Source organism: Sminthopsis crassicaudata, chromosome 1, assembly GCF_048593235.1.
Source record: "Sminthopsis crassicaudata isolate SCR6 chromosome 1, ASM4859323v1, whole genome shotgun sequence".
Taxonomy (NCBI): Eukaryota; Metazoa; Chordata; class Mammalia; order Dasyuromorphia; family Dasyuridae; genus Sminthopsis; species Sminthopsis crassicaudata.
The window spans coordinates 5,575,006-5,587,528 of record NC_133617.1 but is presented as its reverse complement, the minus strand read 5'-3'; the positions used below and the strand labels follow the sequence as shown (position 1 = coordinate 5,587,528).

Below are 12,523 nucleotides of genomic sequence, written 5' to 3'. Positions count from 1 at the left end.
AAGGAGACTGCCCCAGACTCCAAATGGGGAGACACAGAGCTCTGAGTCCTAGCCGGCACACTGGCAGTGCTGCAAGATGGCAAATCCTCTGACATTTTCATAAGTATGGGGGGCAGATCTGTAGGGCAACCGCAGTGTCGCGAGTCCTGTTGACAAGCATCCCAAGCTCTCTTCTCCCAATCCTGATCAGTTGGGAGCTAGATCATCTGTAGTTTTGCCATCCCAAGTACCAATATTATGAAGGAGGAAGCAAGCAAGTGAGGAAGAAAGGAAGGAAGGAGAAAGAAGGAGAGAGAAAGGGAGATAGGGAACAGAGGGAGCAGGAAGGAAAGGAAGGGAGGAGGAAGGAAAGGGAGGAAGAAAGGAAGGAGAAAAGGAATGAAGAAAAAAGGAAGGAAGGAAGGAGGAAAAGAGGAAGGAAAGAAGGAAGGGAAAGAGGGAGGAACCAGTTTGGGAGAGCCAGCTGTCAAATTTTCAAGATAAGTTGATGCTACAAAGCAGAGCTTGACTTGCAAAAGCTTTGTTTTGAATCTTTTCCAAAGACTCAATTGCAAAACATTTCCTGGACCACCCGTGGATCTAACCCATAACCAGATAATATCCCCAGAAAATGGCTGTGCAACCTTGGTTAAAATTCTCCCAAGGAGGGAGAACCTTTCTCCCAAGGCAGTCCAACCCCTTCTGAGAAATTGATTTTGTTATTTTGATTCAGCTCAAAACTGTTGTTTTGATCAACTCAAAACTGATTTGTTTGTCTGTTTTTCTGACATGAAGCCCATGCCCTCCTCTTTATAGTCACTACCCACAACTCCCTGGTTCTGTTTTCTGAGAAAAGGGATAATCCCTTTAAGTGACAGATCCTCATACTCTTTATGATAGCTATCATGTCTGTTCAAAACCTCTTCACCAGAGTAAAGATTCCCAGTTTGTTTATTCCCCTTATAAAGCACTGGGTTTCCAGTTCTCTTACTATTCTGCTTTCCCTTTTATAGACATTCTTTAACTTGCCAGAATTTTTCTTAAACTATTCCCTCATTGGGCACAGTCCTCTTGTCTTTCCAGGACAGAGAACAGTGGATGTCTCACCTCACAGAGTCTCTGATTCTGCGCATATCGGTCAAGCCCATATCTAATAGCTCCAACTGAGCTTCTGTAGGGGAGGCTCTTGTCTGAGGGCCAGACTAGCTACGAGCGCAGAGGGTCGTTATCGGGAAGGTCATATGGGGATCGGTGTTTTGTCCACAGTATCCCTTGGTCAAAAGTAGGTGAGGAAGCCCCCCAGTCTGTTGGCTACTGCCCCTGAAGTGGACCTATGGAAGAACACGAGTCAGAATCATCCAGATCATGTGGGTATGAATAGACTGTCATGTTTCTTCCAAATCAGTGAAATCACAGAACCATCAAGTCAATGCTAAGTTCAGTTGGATCTCTAAAGTTAAAGACTATAAGTGCCCCTTCTACATTGTGGTACCCTAGGGCAAAGGACAAGGGTTCACCTTAGTTACAGCCCAAGGGATGGCTGCAGAAAAGACACTGGGCTTGCTTAACCAATAGATTTCAGGGAGACATATGCAACAATTCCCAGAAGGCAATCCCAAGCTCATCTCTTCCCTGGTGCACCAAGGAAGCATGTGGTGTTTACCTCCATGGGCATAATGTTCCTGTTGGCAAGCCCACTGTGAAAGGATTGTTTTGCACTGAGATTCTACGGACCAGATGGTAGATTAAGGAATTCAAATCAAATTAAGCTGATAAATATTTAAGTCCCTCCTCCACATAAAATACCGCTCTTGGACACAGAGCTAGAAAGACATCATCAAAGCAAAATCCCATTACCGGCCATCTCGGGTCTGCTAGTTTCAGTTTTCTCTCATAGAAGGAGAAGTTTTAGAAAGAAAAAGCCTCAGAACTTCCCAGTGGGAGCCGGCAGCCTCCGCCCACTGCTAACATATTCTGGAGGGCCAAGGAGCTCCGTCCTCTCTGCTGCTTCTGTGCCAAGAACGCACGCACTTCCATTTCATGAGCACCATTGCTCGAGTCCTTAGATGAACTCTGAGTCAAGAAATTCATGGATTCTACTCATTTCCTCTTCTGTCGTATTTTTTCGCAGACACTTCCAAAACCCAATGAGGCGAAATCCTTTCACGACTTCTCTCTGTTCTTCATGCTCACAGCCTCCTATCTTCACTCTCAAATTAAAATATCGAATATCTAGCACCTACTGTGTGCAGAACCCAGTGCCAGGCTTAGGGGAGCCCTAAATTTAGATGAGACATAGTAAGTCCACAGGCTAATGAGGGAGTGATATACATACATAGATTAAGAACAATGCACAGTGTCACATAATGTATATGTTAGAGAGACTGCCTGGAAAAGTCCAATGGGCAAGTTGGTACCAATTGTGAAAGCAAATCAAGCTTCCTGGAGGAAGAGGCAAGGCAAGCTAGGCTTTTGAGCAGAGGAAGAATGTGGCTAGATTCGTGCAGGAGCAGATTATGTGGCGGATAGATGGGTGACTTGGGGATGATGGAGGCTGGAGGGAGGGGAGAAGACCAGAAAGGAAACATCAGATCTGCCCCTTTAGGCCAGCGGTTCCTGGGGGCTGCTGTAAGATGGTGGTAGCACTAGTGGAAAGAAGGTAATGGATGCTAGAGACCCTGAGGAAGCAGAATCCACAGGACTCAAATGGCCGGTAATAAGAAAATAAAGTCTGTGGACTAAAGAGCAGAATGCAAGGCTCCGAGGACAGGGACTGTCCAGAATAGGATCATGGTGTTAAAAGTAAAATTTATCTTTGAGATCATCTAGATCTTTTCTGATGATAATAAGATAATTCAGCTTTGTAGAGTAGGAGGTGGAGGAGATGGTGGAAAAGGAGGGGATAGTGGAGGAGAAAGAGGAGGAGAAAGAGGAGGAGGAGGAGGAGGAGGAGGAGAAAGAGGAGGAGGAGGAGGAGGAGGAGGAGGAGGAGGAGGAGGAGGAGGAGGAGGAGGAGGAGGAGGAGGAGGAGGAGGAGGATTAGGAGGAAATGGAGGAAGAGAAGGAGGAGGATGTTTAACAGGAGGAGGAGGAGATGGTGCGAGAAGGAAGAGGTGATAGAGGAGGAGAAGAAGAGGAGATGGTGGAGGAGAAGGTAGAGGTCGGTGGTGGAGGAGATGGTGCGAAGAGGAGGAGCAGGAGGAAGAGGAGAGAGGAGGAGGAGGGAAAAAGAGGCAGCTTGTCCAGGTGCACAGAGCTAGGTCCTCATCCTTCTCCTCCACCATCTTCCTTCTAGAAGAGATGGTGGAGAAGGAGGAGATGGTGGAGATGGAGAAGATGGTGGAGGAAAATGAGGAGGAGGAGGAAGAGGAAGAGGAGGAGGAGGAGGAGGAGGAGGAGGTGGAAGAGGAGGAGGTGGAGGAGGACAAGGACATGGAGAAGGAGAAGGAGGAGAAGGAGGAGATGGTGGAGGAAAAGGAGAAGGGGGTGGAGATGGTAGAGAACAAGGAGGTGATGGAGGACGAGGAAGAGGAGAAGGAGGAGGAGAACGAGATCATGGAGGAGGAGAAGAGATGGTCAAGGAGGAGGCGGAGAAGGAGGAAGAGGAAGAACAGAAGGAGATGGTGGAGAAGGAGCAGATGGTGGAAGAGGAGGAGGTGTTGAAGAAGGAAGTGGAGGAGATGGTGGAGGAGGAGGAGGAGAAGGACATGGGGGAGGAAGAGGAGGAGGAGATGGTGGAGAAGGAGGAGGAGGAGGTAGAGGAGGAGGAAGAAGAGGAGGAGATGGTGGAGAAGGAGCAGATGGTGGAAGAGAAGGAGGAGGTGTTGAAGAAGGAGGTGGAGGAGATAGTGGAAAAGGAGGAGATAGTGGAGGAGAAGGATGAGGTGATGGTGGAGGAGATGGTGGAGGAGGAGGAGGAGGAGGAGGTAGAGGAGGAGATGGTGGAGGAAAAGGATGAGGTGATGGTACCTAGCTCTGTGCACCTGGACAAGCTTCCTCTTTCTCCTCCTCCTCCTGCTCTTCCTCCTCCACCATCTCCTCCTCCTCCTCCTCCTCCCTGCTCTTCCTCCTCCACCATCTCCTCCTCCTCCTCCTCCTGCTCCTCCTCCTCTCTCTTCCTCCTCCTCCTCCTCTTCCTCCTCCTCCTCTTCCTCCTCCTCCTCCTTCTCTTCCTCCTCCTCTTCTTCCTCCTCTTCCTCCTCTTCCTCCTCCTTCTCCTCCTCCTCCTCTTTCTCTTACTCCTCCTTCTTTTTCCACCATCTCCTCATCCTGCAGGAGATAGTGGAGGAGGAGGAACAGGAGGAAGAGGAGGAGGAAGAAAGAGGCAGCTTGTCCAGGTGCACAGAGCTAGGTACCATCACCTCATCCTTTTCCTCCATCATCTCCTAATTCTCCACCATCTCCTCCTCTTCCTCCTCCTCCTCCTTCTCTTCCTCCTCCTCTTCTTCCTCCTCTTCCTCCTCTTCCTCCTCCTCCTCCTTCTCCTCCTCCTCCTCTTTCTCTTACTCCTCCTTCTTTTTCCACCATCTCCTCATCCTGCAGGAGATAGTGGTGGAGGAGGAGGAACAGGAGGAAGAGGAGGAAGAAAGAGGCAGCTTGTCCAGGTGCACAGAGCTAGGTACCATCACCTCATCCTTTTCCTCCATCATCTCCTAATTCTCCACCATCTCCTCCTCTTCCTCCTCCTCCTCCACTTCCTCCTTCTCCTCCTTCTCTTACTTCTCCTTTTCCACCATCTCCTCCTCCTGCAGGAGATGGTGGAGAAGGAAGAGATGGTGGAGGAGGAAGAACAGGAGGAAGAGGAGGAGGGAGAAAGAGGCAGCTTGTCCAGGTGCACAGGGCTAGGTACCACCACCTCATCCTTCTCCAATATATGTATACAGTGGAGACCCACTCCCCTCCTAGTCTGTGTCAAGGTGTGCACAAGTGAGATAAGGAAGAGGAGGAGGAGATGGTGGAAGAGAAGGAGAAGGAGGAGGTGGTGGTACCCAAACAAATAAAAAGCAAAATAGAAAAGCATCTATTTGTGCTATATAGATAGATAGATATAGATATGTATATATATATATATGGCATATATATATGTGTGTGTGTGTGTGCGGATATTATATATGTGTGTGTGTATTATATATGTGTGTGTACCTATAGACACACACACACACACACACACACACACACACACACACACACACACACACCACCGTTCTGTTATGTGGCAGAGCATTGGAATGGAGGAACGGGCCCTGAGTTGGGCAGCTCCAGTCGTGCTCCGTGCCTCGGTTGAAAGGGCACTGGGTTCTACAAGGGGACAAACAGATTGGGGAAACCCTGGGAAAGGCTTCCGTGAGCCGGCGCCAGCAGAGTGAGCACAAACAGAGCTTTGTGCACAGTCACAGCGATGGGGTCCAAGGACCAGTTCTCAGCCGGGCGGAGATGCAGGCCCATTCCCAAGGACTCCGGCTGAAAGATCCTCTAGAGAAAAACCAAAGGAAACGAAACAAACCAAAAAACGAAAAACAAAACCAAACAACCACAAAACCCGAAGGAGAACGGATGAGAATGGGGCAGACTTTTAAAAAACACGTTTCTTTGGCTTGGCTTGGCTTGGGTTGGGGGGGGGGGTGTTGGGAATTCTTTAAAAACACATTCATGCGGATGCATGAATGAAATGTTGCCCCTAAGACCCTGTGAGCTCCGTGTTCCGGCTGAGGGCCTTCCAGCGAGTGTAGAAGGGGAGCACGTGCTCGATGGCCACCCCCGCCTCGTGCGCAGCCTCGAACGCCGAGCTCAGGGGAGGGGACAAGGGCCCGGCCCCCGCCAGGTCCAGAGCCGTGAGGACGGTCACCATCCCCCTGGCGCTGTCCGCGTCCTCCCCGACGGCGCGCAGCAGCTCCCCGTAGCCGCGGAGAATGCTGTGGAGGTTCCAGGCAGCCGCGTTTTCTCCTCCTATCTTGGGCCACCTCCACTTGCCCCGCACTTGCACCTGGCACCGAAAGCGCCCGTTCCTTTGCTTCAACTGCTCTTCCAAGAACCGCAGGGCGAACCGGGCCGGGGCCTCCTTCTTCCTCCGGTCCAACTCGTCGATCACGATCCTGGGGACTATGAGCACGAACCTCCCGCTCTGGGCCATCTCCCGCACGAGGGGCAGGTGCTGCCACAGAGCCACGGCGTCTGGGATGAGGTGTAAGGGCCCTTTAAATGGGCGGACACAGTGCATCGGGAGATTGAGGCCCGGAAGTAGTAATGGGTGACTCTCTCGCTGATTGGCTGTGTGTGTGACCTCACAGGCCCTATGTAAGCCCACTGCAGGCAGCAACCGCCCTCTTTAATCTCCTGCTGTTCACCCTGGCTCCTAGCCTGGGTGGCCAAGCCAAGATGGATAGCCGAAAGAGGTAAGGGTTTTGGTAGTGAACACATGGGTCTTCTGACCAGGTGTTCACTAGGGAACCAACAAGTCAGGGCATCAGCTAGGGCATTATGTGAGTAGGTATAATAAAGGCTTTTAAGATTACACGTGGTTGTTCTTGAGTGCGCTACCGGTTACTAAGCTATAGATTCAAGAGATTGTGGCCAGAGACCTTAGAAGGCCTCAGAGGAGGCGAGCCGGGTAGAGCTCACACTGCAAAGGACAGTGGTCAAAGGTACTCTGGTGGGTCTAGGACAGACTAGTAATTGTAACTGCCAGGAGAGCACGCTACAAATGGCGCTCAACGTGGACGCATCAGGAATTGTCAGGTTTTGAAAATATTTAATATTCAGAATTAAGATTCTGAAAGATCCGGTAGAAACGCCACTTAAGAAGGAAGACAGAGAAGCAATATGGACCCAGGTAAATCTGGGATCAGGCTCAAGGACACAGCTGAACATAATGCTTATTATATAAAGAGGTTAAAGAGCCAGATGGAAGATCTTTTAACAAAGATCACCACTGAAGAACAGCAGGAAGCTTGTAATCAAGCTCCACAAAGGCTATCCCCACACCCAGTAAATAGAGCTAGGAGAGGGAGCAACCTAGAGCTAATGCGATTGTATGACAGTAGAGAGTATAAAATGCCACAGCAAGAGTTGCTGGAATTGCAGGTTAAACTACAGATGGAGATAGAGAAAGAAGAAAAAGCTAGGTTACTACAGATAGAACAGGAAGAGTTCAAACCAGTGGCTGAAACTAAGGAAGGAAATAAACAAATCACATGGACTTCAGTTGTAGAAATTCTTCTTAGCATTTTGTTGGTTTACCTCCTGCATTGTTGTTTTAAGGAATTTATCCATTACTCTTTCATTGAGAAGAAGTTTAGTTCTTTTTATGTGCAAAGCTCAGGTTTGATTTTAAATCAGCCTTTGGGGAATTTTCCAATTCTTCTTCCCTCTGCCTCACCTTCTTGGGCCAAGGGAGTAGGGGGAGGAGGAAAAGGAAGGGCGATAATACCATCAGCACTGCCCATTAATCCATTCAAAACTCCTGTGTCTTTTCAAAAGACAGGAGTAGGCTTTATGCCCCAAGGCAAAAAGGAATTGTGGGGTATTGAGTATAATCAGAAAAGTTTTAAAAATACAGTTCAGTTAATTTCTAAGAAACCTTACAGGGATAAGATCTTGCAGTTAGAGAGAGTGGAATTTTATACTTGTAAAACTGCTAGGATCATCTTTGGAGAGTTGGAACTCCTCTTTTATTACCTCGTGGATTTTCCACTTCCACAGGTGAGCTTGATTTCCCAACCCCCTACGGGTACTTATAAAACAGTGTCTATGTCTAGAATGGGTTGGAAAATTGCTGTTTTAATCACTAGAATAAATAGACAGTGTGTGATCTTTGACCCAGGAGGAAAATATCAGATTTATTGATTCACACTCCTGGAGTACAATTCGGTATCAGAAACTCAAACTTTGATTTTTAGGCAAAAGAATTCAGGGATATAGCCAGAGTGTTCTAGTAAAGTCATTACTGCACAGACTATCCCCAAGATCTTCTCTTCTAAACAAGAGAAGGGAATTTTGGGATATGTGATTGCTTACAATTTTTAAATTTTGATTTTACATTTTTAAACACTTTTGATTTTACATCTTCAAAGTATTTTGATTTTACATTTTAAAGTTATTTTGGTTTTACATTTTTGATCTATTTCGTTTTTACACTTTTAAATTATTTTGGTTTTACATTTTTAAATTCTTTGCATTTTACCTTAGCAATGCACTTCGGGCATACACAGAAAGTGCAGCTAAGTGACAGACTGACTTTTGTCTGACTTGTTAATCTTTTTGACAACTTTGTTTCCACTGTGATGTGGAAAGGCCTGGATGGCATTTGGAAAGGCCCAAGTTGGGCCCCGGGGACATTCCTTCCTAGGTGCAGATCCAGCAGTAGAGTTCATCCCCACCAGAGACATTTGTAACCTGGGGATCCAAGAGAAGGACCAGACAACAGTCCAGAGAGACCAGCCAGATGTCCGCAGCCCTTCAGACACTGATGGCAGCAATGCCCCTCCTGACCGTGACACCAGAGACACCAGACACAGTTCCAGTGTTGCAGCTGAAATGGACTGTTTTGGGTGATATGCAATATAAAGACTGTGAATGGACAATGGGCCTGCTTGCTTCTCCCGTGGCCACTTGCCATATGGTGGCCTGGGAAGAGGCTTTGCCCTATGCTTTCTATTGAAGGACTATGCTTTTAAATTAGTGGGTGAAAAACCAACACACCCACCTGCCATTGTTATTGAGACAATGTTACTGGACATGACTTTGCTTATGTGCACCTGTGAATCTAGAATTGTTCTAGAATTGTGAAAAGTGCAATAGAGAATTGTGATAAACTAGAATTGTTCTAGGATTGTGAAAAGTGCAATAGAGAATTGTGATAAGCTAGAATTGTTCTAGAATTGTGAAAAGTGCAATTGAGAATTGTGATAAACTAGAATTGTTCTAGGATTGTGACAAGTGCAATTGAGAATTGTGATAAACTAGAATTGTTCTAGGATTGTGACAAGTGCAATTGAGAATTGTGATAAACTAGAATTGTTCTAGGATTGTGAAAAGTGCAATAGAGAATTGTGATAAGCTAGAATTGTTCTAGAATTGTGAAAAGTGCAATTGAGAATTGTGATAAACTAGAATTGTTCTAGGATTGTGAAAAGTGCAACAGAAAATTGTAAGAAACTAGAATTGGTCTAGAACTGTGATAAATGTAACTAGAATTGTGACAACCTACCTACTGATATGTTAACTAGAATTGTGATGTTTTGCCTTGTTGACTTCCCACCTCAGTGTTGACATCCTACCTCATTGGCATCCAACCTCTTTGGCCTAATATCTCGAGTATGACTTTGATGAATGGGTTGAACATTTGGGCCACTGTTAAGCCTGGTTCTCATTGTCATACTTCTGTTTACGGATCTGCTGCTTTGTACCTCCTTGGGCATAACACTGTCATCTCATGGATCAAGTGAACTATAGCTGGTGCTAAAAGTTTAGCTTGGTGAGATGTGCGGTTCCCGCAAAACAAGAGAAAGGGAATTGTAAGGGCCCTTTAAATGGGCGGACACAGTGCATCGGGAGATTGAGGCCCGGAAGTAGTAATGGGTGACTCTCTCGCTGATTGGCTGTGTGTGTGACCTCACAGGCCCTATGTAAGCCCACTGCAGGCAGCAACCGCCCTCTTTAATCTCCTGCTGTTCACCCTGGCTCCTAGCCTGGGTGGCCAAGCCAAGATGGATAGCCGAAAGAGGTAAGGGTTTTGGTAGTGAACACATGGGTCTTCTGACCAGGTGTTCACTAGGGAACCAACAAGTCAGGGCATCAGCTAGGGCATTATGTGAGTAGGTATAATAAAGGCTTTTAAGATTACACGTGGTTGTTCTTGAGTGCGCTACCGGTTACTAAGCTATAGATTCAAGAGATTGTGGCCAGAGACCTTAGAAGGCCTCAGAGGAGGCGAGCCGGGTAGAGCTCACACTGCAAAGGACAGTGGTCAAAGGTACTCTGGTGGGTCTAGGACAGACTAGTAATTGTAACTGCCAGGAGAGCACGTTACAATGAGGTAAGGGGAAAGGGCCGTCTGAATGCGGAGCAGCCGCAGGGCCGTCTCCATGGACTGCACTTGTCTCTGCAGCTGGGCCGGGCCTTCCCGGGCCGGGGGCGGCGCCCCTTTCTCCCGAGCCTCCCCCGAAGGAGGAACCGCCCAGAGAAAGAGGCCCAGCTTCGGATCGAACACGACGAGACTGTCAGGCAGGTGGGCAGCGAAGTGGCCAAACGTGCGCAGGACGCAGGCGCGCAGAGCCACGTCTTCCCTGGAGAAAGTGGGAAACACGTCGAGGTCAAAGTTTAAGCTCGCGTGGGCAGCCTGGAAGGGGAGGAGGGAGCGCAGGATGGTGTCCTCCAGGAGGGGCATAGAGATGGGGGGGCTGGGCCGCTCAAAGTGGGGGAGCAGCTCGCGGAGCCGGGGGGCCAGCCCGAGGTGGGGGTTTCCGAGCTCCTGGGCGCTGGGCAGCAGGTTGAGCAGCAGCAGCAGGTCCCTCCAGAGGCCCGGCCACGCGCGCATGCTGAGGGCGCTGAGGGCCGGCTCGGTGAGCAGCCACTGCAGGACGACCCGGAGAGCCGGGAGCAGCCCTTCTGCGCACAGAATGTCCAGCCGCTCTTGCAGAGCCTGCGAGTTGGGGAGGGTCCAGCTGCTGGAGATGGCGCTTTCCTCCGAGGCTCTCTCCTCTTCTCCTTCTTCTGAGGCTACTTCGCTGAAGCTGCTGTCCGAGTCGGGGAGCGAACAGAAAGAAACGTCCCCCCAATCTTCGCCGTCCTCTAAGACACGGTAGGAGTCGGAGTCCCGGCTCCCGTCCGGCTCCCAGACTTCCATGGACTCGCTGTCCTCCCACGAATCTTCAGGGCAGGAAGGTGGAATGGAGAAACGCGGCTCCTGATCGCTCTCTGGGAATTCGCCGACGTGAACCGAGACGGGGTGGGGAGCGGGAAGCTCTGGTGCCCGTTCTCCCTCTTCCAGCCAAGGCTCCTCAGGCTCCTGCGTTTCGTCCCTCCCTAGCGCCGCCCGGCTGTGCAGCGCCGCCCGGATGTTGCCGCCCACTAGACGCACGATATGAGAGAAGAAAACCAGGCTGAAGGAGATGGCCGTGTGGCTCAGTTCCGAGCCCGCTCTCTTCAAGTTCTCCAGAGTCAAGAGGCACAGGATGACCATTTGGAAGACCAGTTGATTTGGCAAGAGCGAGGAGCCATGCCCCTGCTCCGCCCCCGCTCTCCTGGCCCAGCCTTGGCCGGCTTGGATCGACAGGTGGGAGAGACACAGCTGAAAGTCCTCCAAGACCCTCGCGCACAGCCTCTCCAGCGCCGGGTGTCTTCTGCCTTGGGGCGTCAGGAGGCTCTGGAGATACACAAAGCTGACCAGCAGCCTTCTCACATCTTCCCGCGCCTGGTGCTCTGGACCTAGTTTCCCCAGCGGAACACTCGGGAGCTGTCTGTATTCCTCCTGAATCTTCAGATAGATCTGCTCCAGACCCAGGAAGGCTGCAGCGTGGGGGACTTTGGAATGGATGCAACACTGATAAAAACACGTGGCCTCGACGTAAGAAAATTTAGCTCCGGACAGAGTTGCCAGGTGCACGAAGGGCAAGCCCAGGTCGGGAATGAGCGACAGAGCTCGGTAGTAGTAGAGCTTAGCTTGCTCCTCTCCCTCCGAGGCCGTGAACTCCCTCAGATAGTGGTACAAGTCTCCAATCCGAAGCAGACAAAGATGGCAGAACTTCCTGGCCCAGTCCATCTCTTCCGCGGAGGGAGAGCCCGCCCTCCTCGCTTGGCTCCCAGGCTGGCTGGAAGGCCAGTAGATGTAGTTTTCCAATTGCAGCTCGAACTGTGCTTGCATAGAAAAGAAAAGGCAATGATAGACATGAATTCCATTTTTGAGGTGCTCCCGGTAAGCACCTTCTGGGCCCCAAGCGTCCATAAGGGCTCCCCTGGTCTTCCGGAGGGTTTGGAGATCGTAGTACACTTTCCTCCACAGCAGCTCTTCCGCGACCATCCCATAATATTGTGGGCTCAGCAGGATGAGGCAAATGGCAGATTGTTCCAGTTGGCTCCTCAGGGCCGCATTCTGGGGCTGGAAAACTTCTTGGTGGGCCGACTCCCTCGCGAGGAGGGCGTCCAGCTGCTGTGCTGATCCCACCATCTTCAGGAGAAGTCCTTTGGTTTGGTTGGGTTCCATAGTTCCAGATCGCTCTTCACGCGTCGCTTTGGTAACTGGCGCAGTGAGCTCCAAGGCCGCTCTCCCCCAAAAATCAGGGATCTCCTCAGGGAAAGAAAGGGAGACCGAGAGAACCCGTCCCTCCCCTAACTGGCGCAGAGAGCTCCTAGTCCGCTCTCCCCAGAAAATCAGGGATCTCCTCAGAGAAAGGGAGACCGAGAGAACCCGTCCCTCCCCTAACTGGCGCAGAGAGCTCCTAGTCCGCTCTCCCCAGAAAATCAGGGATCTCCTCAGGGAAAGGGAGACCGAGAGAACCCGTCCCTCCCCTAATCGGCGCAGTGAAAATCAAGAACACTTTTCCCAAAA

At 49.9% G+C, this 12,523-nt stretch overlaps 1 protein-coding gene across 1 annotated transcript; it reads right to left on the bottom strand.

Moving 5' to 3' along the window:
- Positions 1-5,656: 5,656 nt before the first annotated feature.
- Positions 5,657-12,178, bottom strand: LOC141541188 (nonsense-mediated mRNA decay factor SMG5-like). Its single transcript, XM_074265412.1, has 2 exons — positions 10,007-12,178; positions 5,657-6,130 (listed from the first exon to the last, which is right to left on the bottom strand). Exons 1-2 carry the CDS (start codon positions 12,176-12,178, stop codon positions 5,657-5,659), a joined length of 2,646 nt encoding a protein of 881 aa, XP_074121513.1.
- Positions 12,179-12,523: the final 345 nt, after the last annotated feature.

What these genes read in the sequence shown, in the direction of transcription:
- LOC141541188 (XM_074265412.1), bottom strand. Translation starts at nt 12,178, where the DNA reads ATGGAACCCAACCAAACCAAAGGACTTCTCCTGAAGATGGTGGGATCA. An exon ending in CCCTTTCCCCTTACCTCATT is followed by an intron (nt 6,131 to 10,006) that starts GTAACGTGCTCT and finishes GCTCTGTGGCAG; the next exon opens with CACCTGCCCCTCGTGCGGGA.